The 18155-nt window shown below is 50.1% G+C and overlaps 1 protein-coding gene across 1 annotated transcript; it reads left to right on the top strand.

Annotated features, from left to right (window-relative positions):
• The first annotated feature begins 5808 nt into the window (after positions 1 to 5808).
• Positions 5809 to 7286, top strand: GSX2 (GS homeobox 2). The gene is made up of 2 exons (XM_027735931.2): positions 5809 to 6302; positions 6514 to 7286. Exons 1-2 carry the CDS (start codon positions 5846 to 5848, stop codon positions 6852 to 6854), a joined length of 798 nt encoding a protein of 265 aa, XP_027591732.1. The 5' UTR covers positions 5809 to 5845; the 3' UTR covers positions 6855 to 7286.
• Positions 7287 to 18155: the final 10869 nt, after the last annotated feature.

Raw genomic sequence — 18155 nt, forward strand, 5'->3', positions numbered from 1 at the left:
ATCTTCACTGAGGCTGCTGTAGGGTTTAATTTTACCCCCTTTAAAGATACACCACTACAGCTTTCCCTCATACACGTTATTTGTAACAGCTAACAATTTTACCTCTTTGTTAATGAAAACAGGGCCCAGACCACCTGGAGTGTCTGGCCTGATGTTGCCCCATGTCTGAAGAATGGTAGGGACATGGCAAAGCCAGGCTCAGAGAAATATCAGACCAGACTGTGGTAATAATTTCACTGGGTATTTCCTCCTTTTTCTGCTCCACACAATCTCTTGTAGAACAGCGCAGAAACAACGCTGTAGACTTCACTGTGGTAAGAAGGCACAGACAAGTGCTTCCAGACACTAAGGAGAACATATCAAAGAGCTAACACTCTTCTTAAGAGGGTTGAAGAGGAAGAGAATTAAGGCTTACACACCTGTATTTAAGTGCAGACCTGATCGACTTAGGGAGAACCTCACAAAGTGAATAATGAAAGTTCCCACTCTAGATAAAAAGGATAGCAGAATTAGGCCTGCTGGCTGGTCATTATGTGAAAGACAGTTGTCACTGTAGGCCTATAGGTGAAAACAAAAGGCATGGATTTGGGCTGTAAAGGGAGAGAGGCAGAAGGCTGCTGCTGGAGCTTTTTTGGAGCACTCACTCAAATGCAAGTGATCATAGTTGCCCTGAAGGACTCACATAGAAATTTCCTGCTAATGGGGTGGAAGAGTAACTTTGTGTAAAGCAGCAACAATGTGGAGTGGTAGCAGCATCATCTCTCCAAGGGGTGTGAAGGGGGTGAAGGAGGGAGCAGGTTTCTTCCTAGAGAGAAGTGGTTGCTCCCGCTACAGCTGGAGCTCCATGTTGCACCACTCTCCACCACCCCTGCTCCACGAGGTGCAGGAGGGCACTGGGGCAAGAGGGGTTCGGCAGTCCCGGGAAGGGCAGCCAGGGGCCTGTCCTTCCTGACTGCAGGGGCATCTCTTCATTTCCTCGGATACGGCCTGATTTCCCAGAGTCGGGGTGGGGCTGCTGTGCCAAGTCGAGGTGGGATGATTTATGACAGAGGATGGAAGCAAAGGAAATCTCCCACGGAAGGGAAGGGCACGGGGCATCTGCATCTGCAGCGAAGGGCAAGAAGTGGTCTCCACGCTCCTCAGCCCACAGTCAGCCCTCAAACTCTTGGGTGAGCCCACTGGCCGCTGCCGGGCTGCGAGTCGGTCTCTGGGGGGAGGCTCCACGTCCCTGCCTTCCGGAGGCCGAGGAGAGAAAGGCTGGTGCCCGGAGATGGGCAGAGTTTGAGGGGTGGTGGGGTCTCGGCCTCGGCTCTGCCCTGTTTCCCCAGGCAGCGAGGAGCTGGGCAGGCGGCACTGCGCGCTCACATCCGCGGGGCACGACTCCCATCCCCGGCGCGGCAGCCGCCAGCCCCTGCCCTTAATGAGATTCTTTGAAATCCAAAAAAGCGAGATTTAATGTTACATCCTTATCTTTGGAGGAGCGTGGTTTTCTTGCCGCGGCGACGTCACTTGTTAAACAATCCGTGGCTGAGCCCCTGAAAAGACAGGCATTGCACCCTTCGTGCTGAATGCGCTTCTCAGTGCACATAACGCCAGGGCCTTTTGATGTCTCACAATGCGTGTTACGCCCAAAGATTGTCTCTTTGGACAGATCTACAACGCTTGGCTTCATGTTTGGAAGTTAAATGGACAGCGAGGTTGTTGAAACTCCCACGCTTGAAGCTGGCGCAGACGCTCGGTACTTTCGCCCGTTACTTTCCCTGAGTGAAAGCGGCAGGGGTGGAGGGAAGGGGCTGCTGGTTTAATCCGTGCTCCGAGGCAAAGGGAGGGGGGAAAGCAACTCAGACCAAACTTTTCCCCTCCTTTCTTTTCTTCACTTTATTCTTTGGCAGCCTTAAAATAAGAGCTATGTGCAAAGCGTGCGCCCTGCCTAGGTAGCTTGTGTCTCGAAGTCTCTGGCAATGTTGCTGCTCCATGAAATCAAAATTTATGATTATTCAAATGTTGGGGACTGTGAAAAGAGAGGAAGAAAGAGAGAAAATTAATATTGCAGCTGTTCTTCTGATTAATGAGAGATAATTGCTCATGAAAAGTCACCCCTGTGGCATTTTGTTGTCTCCTGGATCTTTGTTCTTTTCCACTATTATTGAGGACTTTCTTGAAGACTAAGCGGTTCTTTTCAATTTTTGGTATTCAGAAAGTGTTGCTTGGTTACAGATAATGGAGAAATCTCGGGCTATATTGGGTAAGATGTGCCACAGACAGCAATATCACAATGCCACTTTTAGAAAAGGATGGATACAAGTTAACGATGCGCTTTCAATAAAACATTAATAGACTTGTTCACGCTTTTATAATGACCTCCTTAATGGGAGCTGGGGGCAAGTCCTGTCTTTTGCTTGCGTTCACTTCAGAACAGCCGGCGTCAAGATCGCTTATCACTTTGGAAAGTAATAGGAAATCAATGTTAGAGTAGCGAATAAACGCGATTATAGCGCAGGAGCCCGCGGCCCCTCGCTTACCCACGCACGGCTTTATTTTGAGCGGGGCTTTCCCGTACGGAAACTGCCCCAGCCCGGGGTGCATCCTGCCAAGCGCTGTTTGCGACCACGGCTACTCTGTGGGGATTGTTTTGGGGTTGCTGTTTTGGCTTTTTTTTTTTTCCTGGTCGAAACTTGTCCCCGGGCTGCGGCGCTTTCCACGGAAGCAGCTCCTCCCGTGAACTCAGGGGAGATGCGCGCCTAAAAGCCGTTGCTTTCGCCGAGCGGACATGGCTTTTTCTTCTGCCGAGAGCTGCGGGGGTTGGGGGAGGGAAGGGAAAGAGTTGCTTTGTCATTTAAGCCGTGAATCTCTTCTACATAAAGGTGTTAGAGACATCTGGAAGAAAAGAGGGACCAGCACCCAGTCCTGCGCTCGGCGGACCAGGGGAGCGGCTCTGATGTTCTTTTTGAACTGCTCCACTTTCAAAAGGGGGCAATTTCGTTACATTCTCATTTGTTACACTGTCTTGAACTAAAGGCAGACAAAGCTATACTCTGTCACCCCGAGCAGAATGAAGGGAATCAAAGGATTTTCCCTTAAAAGGACTAATTTTCTCCTTGAATTATGAAAGTAATGGCTAGGTAACAGCCTGTGCTCTGTACCCAACTGCTTAATACCTTCTAAATCCTTCCACGTGGCTCTCCCAGTCGTAGCAATTAGAGCTCATTATAGGCTCATAAGAGCTCTCATTTCGGGGATTACTTAATGGACAATGAAATTTTATCGGACAGAATTATTGAAAAATAAAATTGTAACGAGGCCGATGTGATGTGGGCGCACGCCTTGCATCATTCCGCCTGGTTTGGGATGTCTTTGCTTTCAAATGACTTCTTTTCTTGCTCTAGCTTTCAGGGGTGGGTTTTTCTTAGTGTTTTTGCCTCTCTCGCTCTCTCTCTTTTATCACTGCACTTGGTTTATTATAACAATTACAAATTGCAATTTTGATCTGACTCTTACTCTGTCTGCCTTCCCTTACGACAGCCCCTTCCCCAGATCCACTCCATCACTGCAGACAGCTTTTTCCACTGACGTTTGGGCTTATATTATTATTGTTGTTATTACTATCATTTTCCAGAATAGCCTCTCATAAAGGAAAGTAATATATGAATAAAAATAAAATAAAATAAAATGCAGATATTAACTCAAATCTTCTCCAGGTAAGTTGTGCTTCAAACGGGAGGAGCCAGACAAAGGAGTCCCATGCCTGTCCACGGTGACCGTGACTAGCATCTCACCGGCCCCACCGGAGCTCAGGAGGCAGAGCCCCCGTGTACCCCGGGGCCGCCGATCCCAGGGCCTCGGCGGCGGCACGGGCAGCAGTCCCTGGAGCTCTGGGGTCTGACGGCTCCGGAACCTCGGCTGGGCCCTCGACAGCGGTTTGGGGAAAAGTAGGTGAGGTCGGAGCCGACCGGCCTAAACCCCGCGAGCCCCTAATTGTTGTCACAAGACGCGGGATTAGCGCATTGCTGGAATAACTGCCTGTTTACACTCCGGAGCCCCCGCCGGCCGGTAAACACTTTCTAATTGAATTCTAATCACATTCAAATAGCTTCATAACCAGCCTCAGCTGCAATTCATAAAACTTTAATTGCCATCCATAAATCCTCAGATTGCTGAGTGCGGAGTGTCCCTAAAAACACTGTTGCATCGTGCATGCTCGGGGAGGGGGAAGGCGAGCAGGGCTGGGGGACAGCCGGCCCCTGCTCAGAGGGGCCCGCACAGTGGCACTGTCCCGTGGCAGGTTGGGGACGGGACAGCACAGCAGGGCGAGACCTGACCCTTCTCTTAGCAAGGCTCGAGTTGCACAGCCGAGCCTCCCTGGTCTCGAGCGCCGAAATGCCGGCTCCGCCAAGAAGGCGGTTTTATTTTGCTGGGTTTTAACAGCGGGAGAGTGGGTGTGCGGGAGGGCTGATAGGATGTCCGTGGTCCGATCCGGCCCTTGCTCACGACAACGGCTTCTGAACACGTTTCGGCTATTGCTGCACTCCCGAGACTATGCTCAGCCTGGTAATCAGGCGTAGTCTGTGTTTTCTGCTTTAGAGCACAATTGTCGCTTCCCTTTCCCGCATCAAGTGGGATGGGATTCGCACTCGGTTTTAACGGGCGCTTCGCATCTGCCAAAGAAGAATACGATCGCCCTTCTATTAATGACAAGTGTCTTCTTAAACTCCCATAAAACAGGTCATTGGAAAATCTGCGAATACCTTGGCTTTTTAATGCACTCTGAAATGCTTCGGAGCCACCGACCGTATTTAGCTGTTTATCCAATTTTACTTTGAGTGATTGCTTCAGCAAACTTGGTGGAGATCAAAGAATCCCTCCCTGACATGTTCGCTTTTCATTAGCGCTGCGCACTGCGGTCCTGGAGCGGACGGGGAAGTTCATTTGGAAGTTTTCCGTTTTGATACCATTTGGCTGAGAAGTGTCCAGATATTTGAAGGCTTTGTCCGTTGCAGTAATTGCCAATTTGACAAGATTCACTCGGGGTGAAAAGGGCGAGGGGGAAAAAAAAAACCAAACCACTCAACCCACCCGACATGCATATGTATGCGCAGACACACTAACGCGCGCCATCCCTAACTTTATATCCATGTTTACATCTGTGTCCCTGGCTCCTCTGATGCGGAAGGGGCCTCCTGAAGGAGTCTTGAGTGCAGAGAGTGGACCAGACTGGAGAAAGGTGTTGGTCCCAGGCTTCCGTGGGATCCACGGCTCCTTGGGTGTTATTTGACTGGGTGTGAGTGGGAAGGCGTTGACCCGCATCTTTCAACGCATCACCTGTTCTCATCTCTTGTTCCCTCCTGGAGAAGGAAAGGAGCATTCTTCTCGGGAAAAACCCAACACCCCGGGTTTGTTGAGAGGGGGATATGCCTGCGAGCGTGACGTGTAACGCGGCCGTGGGGCAGCCGCCCCCTCCCCTCTTTCTCTGCTGCTATAACTTATCTGAGGCGGAGGCGAAGGAGTGAAGTCATCGGGCAACGAGCAAACACGCACACTTTGCCGCCCCCCTACCCCGCTTTGCCCACCCCCCCCCCCCCCCGGCAGCCTCTCCTGCCGGCCTGGGAACCCGGGGAGATTTAGATCTGCGAGGCTTTCAGCCATCACGTGTTTAAATAGTTGATATAAAACCCCGGCGCAGGGGATCCAGGCGGGGGAACTTTAAGACCAGCCCTCTCCAGGGACCCTTTTGTTCAGCTCTCAAACATAAGCACCTTCTCGACTCGCCAGGACTTCAGTGGCAACTTGGCCAAGCAGGAAAATCCCGACTTTCGGAGAGCCGTCCCCGGCCTCGCAGCCCTCCGCAATGTCCCGCTCCTTCTACGTCGACTCCTTAATCATCAAAGACTCCTCGAGGCCGGCTCCGTCCCTGCCTGAGCATCATCACGGCCAGGACTTCTTCATCCCTCTCAGCATGCCTTCTCCCCTCGTCATGTCGGTGTCGGGCCCGGGCTGCCCGTCCCGAAAGAGCGGCGCCTTCTGCGTGTGCCCGCTCTGTGTCACCTCGCACCTGCACTCCTCCCGTGGCGGCAGCGGAGGCGGCGGGGCCATCCCTCTGCTCAAGAGCCAGTTCCCCACCGCGGCAGGCGAGGCCCAGTGCTGCCCGCGGACCGGCCACGCTCACCACCCGCCGCAGCACCCGCCGCCCGCCGCCTCGGTGCCCGCCGCCGCAGCCCTGGGACACCCTACGCATCACCCACCTGCCTGCGCCGCCACCACCTACAGCGTCAGCGACCCCCGGAGGTTTCACTGCCTCGGCATGGGTAGGAGCCCTGTGGCCGCCGGGGAAGGGGGGGCAGTGGGAGAAGGGGGTCCCCCGAGGGAAAGCGGCTGCCCCGGGTCGGAAAGCTGAGGGAGAATGTCTTTTCTCCTCTCTCTCTTTCTCCCTCTCTCTCTCTCTCTTTCTCTCTCTCTCCCTCTTCCCCTTTCCCCGTTCCCCCGTCACGCTGAAGTTCGCGCTTCTCTCCCACCCAGGAGGGTCCGAATCCAGCCAAATTCAAAACGGGAAACGTATGAGGACAGCTTTTACCAGCACCCAGCTCTTGGAGTTGGAGAGGGAATTCTCCTCCAACATGTACCTGTCCCGGCTGCGGAGGATCGAGATAGCCACGTACCTGAACCTGTCCGAGAAGCAAGTGAAAATCTGGTTCCAAAACAGGAGGGTGAAGCACAAGAAAGAAGGCAAAGGCACCCAGCGAAACTCTCACGGGGGCTGCAAGTGCAGCACCAGCCAGGGGCACTACCCCCGGTCGGAGGACGAAGAGTCTCTATCCCCCTCATCGGCTACAGAGGATAAAGAGGTCTCCCCGTTATGAGCCCGGCTCAGAGTTCCGCTGCCGCCGCCGGGTCCCAGCCCGGAGCGGGGTGGCGGCACGGCGGCTCACCTGGCACCTCTGCCCAGGGACGGCAGCCCGCTAACCTGCCCTCCCTGGCCCTCGCCAGGGAGATTAACTGTCATCCCTTTGCAGTAATAGAAAGAGATATATAAATATATTTTCGGAATGTAAATGTTTTAGTCGTGAGAGTTCAACTAAAACGTTATTTATGTAACCCCAGGACAGAGCACCTGCTCTTCCTAACATGTAACATGGGACAAGACTCGCGTGGCCCAGGGTGCCTTCCTCCATCTGCCCCCAAGCAATTTAAAGGCAAAAAACAAACGCATTTGGAACCGATAAGCGAGGCATCAAAAACTGAAAAGCAAACTAAAACCTGTAGAGAACTTTTTGGGCGGACTTCTTAACAAAAATAAGACATAAAGATCGGTCGTTTGGGTTTGGAACGACTGTTTGTCTGTGAATAGTTTTATATAAAAATTATATTTATATTTATTTAAATAAATGAGATCAGACGAGAATTTAATTTTTTCTTCTTATCCCCCCACACCCACTTCCACCTCCAAGCACCAGCCCAGTCCCAGCAGCGAAGGGGACTGGCTGGGGCAAGGTGCGTTTCTTCACAGTTCTTTGTACGGTGAAAGCATCGCTGTATATGTGTCAGATCTCCATAAAGAGCAAAAATAAAAGCCATCGGCTACTAACAGGAATATGTTTTCTCTTCCCCTGCGACTCGGGCCGGCTGCGAGGTAGAGAAGGGGGGGGGGGGGACTCCACTCCAGCCGGAATGCAAATACAGCCTTGTCCTCTGAGCCCAGCAGCTTTGTGTTCCTTCACAGCCAGAGCCAACGCATGCCCTCCTGGCGACTGACAGCTTTCTCCCGTCTGCTCGCTCGGCAACACACCGTCGGGGACACCCACCTGCCACTGGCCCAGGACCGCAGATCCTGGCAGTGGGACTGGAGCGAGGGGCTGCGCGCCAGGATTCCCCGCACCGCCCCGTGTCCCGCCGTGGCGATGCTGCCCGACCCGGTTGCTCCATTCAGCACCACCCAGCTCTTCCCCCTCCGAGGAGGTTGCCTGCGTACATCGGCCCTTCGCCAGACTGAAGCTCTGCTTATGTTATTCCAGGGCGATGTTACACAGAAATAATTGATTTTTTTTTTTTTTTTTTTTTTTTTTTTTTTTTGTCTCAGGCACCACGCCAGTGTCCAGTGTTTTCAGTGTTGATCTCATTCAAATGCTTGGCCAGGTTTAGGGAACAGATCTGAGGAGAAACCCACTCGTGCAGCACCTAACCACAGGCCTCATCCTGCCTCTGGCTTGGGTGACCCATCCCAAGCTCCTTGAACATGGCTGGTGCAGAGCAGGATGGAGCTGGAGCTAGTCAGTCCCAAATAAGCCTCTTTATAACTTTTTTTCTAATTCCTGCCATACTGGCAGACAGCATATGAGCAAATCAGAAGTGCCTTTTGCACGCTATGTTATTCCCCGCTCACTTCTTTTCCTTGGGTGGAAACACAATCCCTCTAATGCAATCTACACTTTTGACTTCAACCTCCAAAACGGTGGCAAAATCTTTTTGGTAAATAATTCTCTCAACAATCCCTACATTTCTCCTGTTTGATCCCTAACTTCAGAGCTTCAGCTCAGAGGTAAATCTCCAATTTGACTTGCCTGCAAGCACCCTGAATGTTGGAGAGAGATGCAGCCTCACCGCACCGACACTTGCAATGCTTGCCTGTCTTGGAAGAGAGGCCAGGTGCACAGACAGGGCTGGGGTAGGATAGAGAGGGCCCGGTGTGGGCACTGCCCCACATCCTGGACCAGCTTTGGGGCTTGGGGCAGAGGCAGTGTCCAGCACAACCACAGTGTGACAGGAAGGGAAAGAAAAAGCAGGACCGATGCTTCTAGCCTGGTCTTAAAAAAATCAAATACAGAATCTCACTGTTCCATCTCACTACCTTAGCTGAGTACAGAGGTCAGCAGCCCAGATCCCATGAGCATCTGGGGATGTTGTTTACCAAAGTGGCAGTCCCCTCACCTGCCAGCCTGGGGAGACCAGAGGGCAAAAGGCTTGAAGTCCTTGTCATTTCCTCCCAGGCAAACTCATGGAGGGTCTGGCTGAATGGGTTGCATCCTCTTTCCCTAAAATCTGCTGAGGTGGTCTCTGGAAACTATCGTTCTTCTGCTTCAGTTCACCTGTGTCTAGCTTGCTTCTATAATCACAATGGGTCTTTTCCAACCTCGAAGCTCTGGGAGCTTATTTACACAAGAAGTCCTGCCCACCCTCTCAGCAGTGTCATCCCATTATGTAAGAGGGGGGACTTAACAGGCCTGCAGCAGCCTGGGAAAACAAAGCTTTGCTGGGTGAGAAAAAGCATGACAGTCTTTGAAATTAAGACTTAGGGATACTGGAAAACTCAAAGATATTTTAAAACTGTAAAGATACAATTGGCAGAGTGTATGTGTTCTCAGTGTAACTGTGGAAACATGCACCTCAGTGAATAAACTGGTATTTCCCTCTGTTTCTAGAAGATACACAATAAGGAGTCTCTTCACTGCAGTATTCAACAATTTCTTAAAAATAAAAAATAAAAGGAAAATGAAGTTATGTCTTATAGTAATCAACGGTTTTGTATGTACCTTTCAAGGGTTGAGAGGTACTAGTGGCATATGATTATTGCACACAGGTTCTGTTGTTGAGACAGTTGCTGTAATCACCAGATTTCGTTTTGTTTCAAAGTGAATGTTTCATGCTAAAAATTTTGGAAAAGAGGAATGGTGCAATGGTTTGCCCTGACATATCTCAAAAGGCTGGTACAACCAGCTCAACCTGAACTTAGCACTAGGCAGTCCAAGTCAGTGTAACAGGAGTGGAAGTTGAGCATACCCTAACTTGCAGTATATGTATTGTAGGGTTTCCATGTGCAACGTTCAACAGTTAGAAATTTAGGCAAATTTACATTAGAATGTGTTGGGGGTTCCTTTTTTTATTTTCCCTTCTCCTTTCTATCCTTTTTTTCCTCCCACAAAGTGTGAAGTGCAGTTTTTCCTCAGTGTCCAAGACAAGCAGTGTTCAGTTCTGTATTTAATATTCCTCTTAGAGTTAGTTATCTATGGAAATAAGGATTATGCAGTTGCTGTGCTTTTCTTTCTGCAAGTCACCCTCATTCCCTCATAACTCATAAACTCTACGATCAATACAAACTAGCCACCCGACATGATAGCTCCACCAGAGTCTCCAAGATGTTGAGTTCCTATGAGTTCTGCAGAGCTGACCAGCGAGCTGCAGGGGACAGACCCGGGAGAGACCTCAGCTGCCACTATTCACTCTGGTAGGAATCAGATAATCCATAACTGGGGGACAGAGGGATGTCTTTTGCCCAACAGCCTGCTGGATGAGGATGTCTGCAGGGGGAACAAGATTATCCAGGGAGGCAAACCTGCCTGAGGCAGACCCTTGAGATAGAGGGTATGTCCAGTAACAGGGCTGAGAACAGAAGCTATAGAGGAGACTGAAGGGCCTGGGGGATATGGGACAGCACCCTGATAACAGCTTTTTTCTTTTGCCACTCAGCGTGAAGGTTGCACTCGTTTCAAGTGCGTTGAATATGTAAAAGCTCTCATTTTCTTTGGTACTTGTCACAGCGATGTTTGAGAACACTGGAAACATGACTGCATATGTCTTCATCGCTCCCGTGGGAGCAATGAATTCGCTTCTCTGTAGAGGCCAAGGACAAAGCCTTGGAGCGGTTCAGACTGGTGTTGCAGTACCGCCCTCACGTCATGAGGCTCCATGCAACTTCCCAGCCTTTTTCCCGTTTTTGGCACGAGATATGATCCAAGCACGGCCCTGACATAATCCAGCTGCAGTTACTGCCCATTATCCACCAGATGTGTCCCACTCCGGGCAGTCAGGAGAAGAGAAGCATGTGGTGTCTGGCTGCGGCTGCCGCTGCTGGAGCCGCTCATCCTGGCATAAACTGGCGGCAGAGGAGCTGCCTGTATCCTGGATGTCTTTCAGGTGTGGGCTGGCCCCGAGCGCCTCACACGGGCTGCCGAACCCTCGGTGCAGCCGCAGTGCCGGGCGCCGCACAGGCAAAGACCCGCAAGAAGGTCGCACAACGGAAGCCAGAGCACTTGTATGAGGGGTGCGAGTTATGTTTGTGTGAGTGACCTCGCTACCGACCTTCTGTAACATGCCGGGGTAGCATTCCTCCTCAGATATTTATTTCATTCCTTTAATTCCATTTAACTCTTCCCGATTAAAAATTCGGAGAAGGAAAACATCCGTCTTGAGGAGTCTCCCTGACCTCAATCTGCCCGGCCGAGATCAGCCCCACTGCACCGACCTCTCCGGTTGTGAAACTCTCGATTGAACGTGCTCCCATACTCTGATAGGACCTGTTTGCCCACGGGCAGTGCCGACCGCGGGCTGGCGGAACTTCGCAGTGCTGAAGGCACCGCGCTCCCCCGTCTGCTCTTTCCAGCCCTGCCCTGGAATCTGGTGTAACGTCTCCCCGCTGTCGGAGCTCTTGCCGCAACGCCCATCGCCGGAGTCTCGCACCTCCGCCCCCGACACGGGGTAGTGCAAACCCTTGGTGGCAGCTCTCTGCTCCCACCCGCGGTGTGGTCGGGGCACCGTGGCAGGACACATCCTGTGCTCCAGGGACCCTCAGATCAAAGAGCTCAGAGGTCCCGGCCGGCTGCTCATCCTCCGTGGAGTGGACAGGACGGACTAGGCCCCATCAGTCGGAGCCCAAGCACTCATGGAGAGCGGGGCTCACAGCGCAGGGACCCCGGGATCCAGGCAAGGGGACTGCAGAAAACTCTCCTTCCTCATTATCCCCGTTTTGGAGATTGAAAGGAGAGGGGACGATCTAACTAATTCCCCTGCATTTATCTATAGCTTGTCCTAATTTCCTACTCCCTCCCCTCCCGCCGAGTGGACCCCTCTGGGACGCTTCCTCGGTGTCGGTGCCTGGCACTGCCCTTGCGGGAAGGGGGGCGGCCGAATCGGCGGCAGAGCTGTGCGGCGGCTCGGCTGCTGCCCGGGGCTCTTTTTCCCTCTTGCACGGCTCAGACGACGGCTGAGCCGTAGGGGAAAGCCACGGCCAAAAAGGATCATGCCCACTGCGGAGTTTGTGTCGTGCCCATGGGGATGAGATGCCCAGGAAGGGACAAATCCTTTTGCCACCGCTCAGGGAACCCAGAGAGCGTCCTGACACTGGCAGGGCGGGGAGCGCTCCCATCCTGAATCCAGGGCCTGAAGATTACCGCAGTCCTTCGGGAAAGAAACGGGGACAAACTCCCCCCACCCTCTCTATTATTATTATTATTATTATTATTATTATTATTATTATTATTATTATTATTATTATTACTACTACTACTACTACTACTACTACTACTACTACTATTACTATTGCTGTTGTTAAAGTTTTTGCGTCTGTTTGAAAAGTATGTAAAGTACGAGGGATGGAAGCGCGTCCCGCAGCCTCCGCGCACCTTTGTTGGCTGAACTGGGTAACAGTCTGAGCGAGAAACCCCGGAGGAGTTGGGAGCCTGGGCCCGGGGATCCCGGTGGGATCCCGGCCCTGGGAAGGCGCCCTCGCTCCACCTGGTCCCCGCTGGTGGCGGAAGGCCGTGCACCCGGCAGCTGCCGGGGAGTCCTGCATGACAGCGGAATAACAAACAGCCCGAACCCACAGTGCCAGTCGGGAAACCACGGGCCGTGAGTCCGCGCTGCAGCGCGCTCAACCTCGCCGTGAAAGCGCCGATTTCACACAGGATCTGCTCCGCGCCCCTCTCGGCCCCCTGCGCGCCTCCCAGCCGGCCCCGCTCAGGGCGATGGGTCGGCCCCGGCCCCTCCGCGCCTCCCCCCTGCCCCGACCCCAGCCGACGTGTCCAGTGGGATTTAAGCCGTTGGAAGCGAACCCAAAAAGATCGGAAGCGTGTGCTGTGTGCTCTGGAAAAATAACTAGTTTCAGATTAATGAAGGAGTGACAATTTCAAGGCTAACGTTGGCACTGCCCAAGCCAGAGCGTGGGGAGCTCGCCAGGCTTTGCTTTATATTGTCTGCTTTTCTGAAGAGCAGACAAAGATGGATAGAGAGACATTGAAAAGCAGGAGGCGTATTTCAAACAGTTCTATAAAGAGGGTTGTCACTTAAAGACAAGAACCATAGTGCTTTGATGACTTTGTATTAGCCTCACCGTTTCAAATAAGTGACTCTCTTTGCGGAATTCACCGCGTTTTATAAGATGACACTTCAGTGAAGCCGCTTTAGACAGAAATGAGAGCTTGTAACTGCGTGGCAAAGCTTCTCTTCGGGCGGGCTTTGCACAGAAGTTTGCCGACCCAGAGCTGCTTTTTTTCTTTCCGTCCTCAAACTAAGGAACCTCGGTAAAATCAAGGTTTACAATTTACGTGGAACCGCCGTGTAAAAGAGGAAAAACCCTCCGCCTCCACGTGAATGTAAAGAAAGTGAAAGGGAGACCTCGACAGAATGCTGCCTCCTGGGAGGCGGTCCCTTCCAAACCACTTTCTACACCCTCAGAGAAAGCGCCGACACGAGGTGTTAGAAATAAAGTTGTACGGAATCCCTCAGGGAGCTCACGCGTGTTCCCATCCGCGCCGGGGCACGGTCCTGCGGTCCCGCGTGTACGTGCAGTCTCTCCATGGTCTTGTCTCCGCAGGTCCCCGGCCCTTGTCCTCCCACGGGCGCCTTGCTCAGAGTGGGACGACACTTTTCTTCCGCCCGCGGGGGCAGCCCCGGAGTGTGCAGTGGGAAGGGAGGGGCTGTGCTGCCCTGCCAGGGGAGATTTTGCTGCCAAACTCGATGCATATATATATATATATATAATCTTTTTAAGATGGGCACCCCCGATCTCTGCAGCTCCCCAGGCTTTGAAGGCAGAGCGAAAGGGTTTGAGCGCTGCGGGTTTAAGCGAACCATTTAGTCACTGTTTCATTAGGCACTATTTGAACCTTGCAACATGTGGTAATTTCTGGGGCAAGCTGAAAAGGGGGGATTATGTAGGAGGGACACAAGGAAATTAGCTAACGGTTAATTTAACTCGTTTTCTGGTAGAATTTTCGATACATTCCTAATTGACTGAGGAGGCAGGTGAAGTCTTCAGTTCCAGGCAGACTCATTCACGGTGAGAATAAATGGCTCTTTTTCAACTCACACTGCTCACAATATATCATCAGGGAAAAGACATGCAATGAATATGTTGATCTGGGTTTTTTTTATCATTATTATTAATGGAATTACACCCTGCTATGCAGGTGTGCGGGTAAAAACCTATACTGCGATGAAATCAGATTAACAATGAAATGAGAATTTTATTAGCTTTCTGTGTGATATAGACCTGGATTTAAACTGTCAAAACAAGAAACAAGACGGAGGAAAAAAAGATAAGTCTGAAGGAAGCAGTGCCAATAAATGGGCAGAAGTAGTAGCTTAGATTCCAAATGACGATTAGCTGTAATTCACGGTGAATATCTATACCCTGTACTCTACACCATTTATATCAAATAGAGAATGTATGATTAGCCTATAATGGCTAACCTCTTTTGAGCCCGGGGTTTGCCAATTAACCCTCATCACACCGATTTGCTACGAAATGGGAACACTTGGTCATAATGTCTGAGTTTTATTAAAAAGTCATGTTGGAAATAAACTCTGGCTGACATTCTTGGCGTGTTCGCAAAGGGAAAGGGGCCCGGCCAGACCGGAATGTCCCGGGGGCGTCTGGGAGCAGCCTGGGGAGCTGGGCGAAAGGAGCTGTGACCCTGCATTCGGCAGCGTTGGACAGCGGTGGGCTGGAGGTGAGCCTGTGCTGGGGGCGGTGGGTGGAGGTGGCCCTGCGCCGGGACGGTCTGGCGGCCGCGCTACCTGCGCGCTGTGCGGAGGTGATGGGCGCAGCCAGGCACGACCCGTCGTCGCCAGAGGAGCCCGCCACGTCTGCCAAGGGTCCCTTTGTAACCTGCTATAGAAAATGGAGGTATTCTGCATGACAAAGCCCAATTAAGCTCGCTATTCAGGACTTCTGCAGCTGGTAGCCCATTGGGAGAGTGGGAGGAAACGCGAATACAATAATTATGCGAAGGGGCGGTGAAAAGTACCAACAACCGCGGCTCTGGCTGGGTGTTGGGTCTGTTTGTTTGGTTTTTTATCTGTCGGTACCATTATTTATGTATGTAATTTGGTGGCAGGGACAGTGGGAGGAGGCGGGGCAGGGTGGGCGCTGCCCGGGAGCCACAAACCCCGGCCTGGGGAGCCTTCGGCGGTGCCAGAGGCCACTCACAGCTGCAGGAGCATCCCCTTGCGAAGAGGAGCAAGGGGTGCTGCCTGCCAGGCTGCAGGAGAGGGCTGTGAAACTCTCGATTAATATAGCAACAAAGCTGCCAGTTTTCTGTAAGAATTCTCTCTCTCTTTTTTAATTGCCACTCTACAGGGGTCAACTGTGAGCCTACCAACGGACTTTCAAAGGCTGAGGGGCATGAAACCCCAAGGTGGACTGAAGGCCATCCAAAGAAAATACTGGAGACCTAACATTAAGGTCAAGCCGGGCAATCCATTTGCTTTCCAGTTTTAGCTTCCTCAGCCAACAGGCCATAATATATGCATAGCTACAACATAAACATAGTTGGTATGTAAAACACAATTTCAGACTTCAGAATTCAAAGTGTCTGAGAAATATCTTGCATGACATAGTCATCTTATTCTAAATAATCCAACTCCTATAATAGCAGATGAGTTTTAGTTCAGAACTATGTACCACTGCACGCAGGATCATGGAGTCTTCAACCCCGACCTCAAATGCATAGCCATGACCACACATCTTTTCCCTTTCTTCTGTAGAAGTATACAATGACAGAGAAAAATCAGTCTGTTTTTATGCTATGAGCGCTCCCAGTCTTCTCAAAATGGCATGAAGTTTAAGCCAGAATGTGGTCAACCATACATGCAGATGATGCAAATACCATTAAACCAAGAAGCATACTTGACATTTGTACATGGCATGTACAATGCATTTGAACAAAAACTTGGTGTTCTATTTTTTCTCCAGTATGCTTTGATTTTAACTAACCTAGCACTATTGCTTTATTCTTCTAGAAAAAGGTTCTAAAGCAGTCATAGCCTAATATTCTCCGGGTTACTACACAAAAGCAAGTAGATACCCACAGTTTAGGTACTGCAAAGGAGAGAGAGATTGCTTTTTTGTTTTAGTCTCCTTGAAAGGCCAGTCCTGGCTTATGATACATGTCCTGGAGTGAATATACAGGATCCTATGCTGACTTGCATTGAGTTAGTGATAGTAAAGACACCACAAAGTCTTTAGACATGTGATTGATTCCACTGAAGACAGGAGAACAGTGTTGGTGAGTCAATCTTGCTTATCTAAAATCTGCAATAACTCTGAGCGGAGCTGGGAAAGTAGCAGAAAAAAATTGCTACTTGATGTCATTAGGATCAGTTTTAATTTTGCTGTCATCACTTTCATCCACTCTCATAGCTTTATTTTGAAATTGCATTTTTTGTTCATTAGTCAAATTAAAAGCCACGAGGAGGTTTCATTGTTGTTGTTTGTTTTGTTGTTGTTTTTCAGCAGGACCTGCCAATTTCAGATTCAAGAATCATTATATTGAAATATTGCTGCCGTTAAGAAAAGATCAAAGGAGGTTTGGAGTATTTTGGTATTGCCTGTTTTCTCTTGATAAAACATTTTTCAAGATCTGATTTGTCTTTTCTAATTAATGCAGGACTGAGTGGGCTCAGGCAATGTACAATTTAATAGATTGTGGCAGTTTGGTCCATTGGATTTTCAGCAAAAATTGTCAAATTGCAGTAAAGTTGTCAATTTTTTTCTCTTTTCCAATAGCTATAAAATATGAGTAAGTGATGAGTATGAGTAAATATGAGTACTTTCTGCATGCACAGAAATTATCTCTGAAGTTTTTGTTGGTTTTTTTTTTTTTTTCTTAGGCAAAGGTAAAAGTCAGTGAGTTCCAAATGCATGTTCCTCCACATTAGTCTGCCTCAGCAGTGGATTACCTCTCGGGGCAGTCTCACAATTTTTGATAAAATGAGCAGATCTTTTTATCTTCAGAGCTAAGTTTCAGAATTAGTTTTTAGCTAGAAATTTGATTTAGGGAAACAACTCAGACCTTGCAGGATAGCTGCCACTATTGGTGAGCATTAGAAGAAAGAAAATCCCAGCTGGAGACCTTTTACAAAACAGGCACTGAGTCCTTCAAACACCTTGATTCAGGACTTCATGATTTTGGAAATATTCCAGAACAAGACTGAGATATCATCACCTTCATCCTTGGAGGGCTTCTTTATTACCTGTAGTATCAGCATATGTAATAGGGCCAGCAGTTATTGGAGGCTGCCCTGCACCAGGGAGTGCCTCCATGGAGTAGGAGGACATGTGTCCCCTGCCACAGTGCTGACCTGAGCAGCTTGATGCTGCTGCGATTAGAGCAGCAGTGCTGGAGTTAACCATCCTGAGGGCATTGACTGTTGTGCCCATCAGACAAGCAAAGGGGGTGATGCTACTTTTTATATTGAGGGAAATCCCACGAAAGTAAATGGAAATGAATCCTGAGAAGTGCAGGCTGCCAGGATGATGTGTATCATTCTTGTTTATGCTGGAGCCTCATGAAAGAAGACAGTGTTGTTGCTGGAAAACATGGCCTTTGCCTCCTGTCATTTCCAGTTCTCTGGGCTGTCCCATCCTTTGCTCTTGTTTCCTTCCTATGGAAACTTCCACCGTTGCCTTCATTCCGCTTTAAAAATACACAAAATCAGAGGATATGATCAGGTCATCCTCTTTTCAGCTCTGCACCTACCTGGGAGAAGAGAGCATCAGTATGTCTGTAAGACTTCTATTCCTTTCTAATTGACATTGGCTAATAGATACCAAAATTACAGGGGAGAAGAGTGAGTGGGACAAGCTTGAGAGACAGATAGAGGAATGGACAGGCAAATTACTCTCATAAATTTAATCTCATTAGAAAATGAGGTTTACAGTATCAGCTGCTGCCAGAACCAGCCTTATCATAGCTGAGAGTCAAAGTTGAGATGGTTTAAAAAAATCTTCAGTATAAACACAGCCTTTGAAAGAGTTTTTTCCTGGAGGAAGACTTTTGCCTTGAGGTACAGGAGTATCAGCAGGAATATGGTGTGCCTGAAGCCACAAAACTGACATATTTCGGTGGTCCTTTGCTATAAGAACTACGGGGTTCTGACCTAAAAAGAAA

The sequence above is a fragment of the Pipra filicauda genome, unplaced genomic scaffold (assembly GCF_003945595.2).
Source record: "Pipra filicauda isolate LSUMZ 115617 unplaced genomic scaffold, ASM394559v2 scaffold116_size3395265_pilon, whole genome shotgun sequence".
Lineage (NCBI taxonomy): Eukaryota > Metazoa > Chordata > Aves > Passeriformes > Pipridae > Pipra > Pipra filicauda.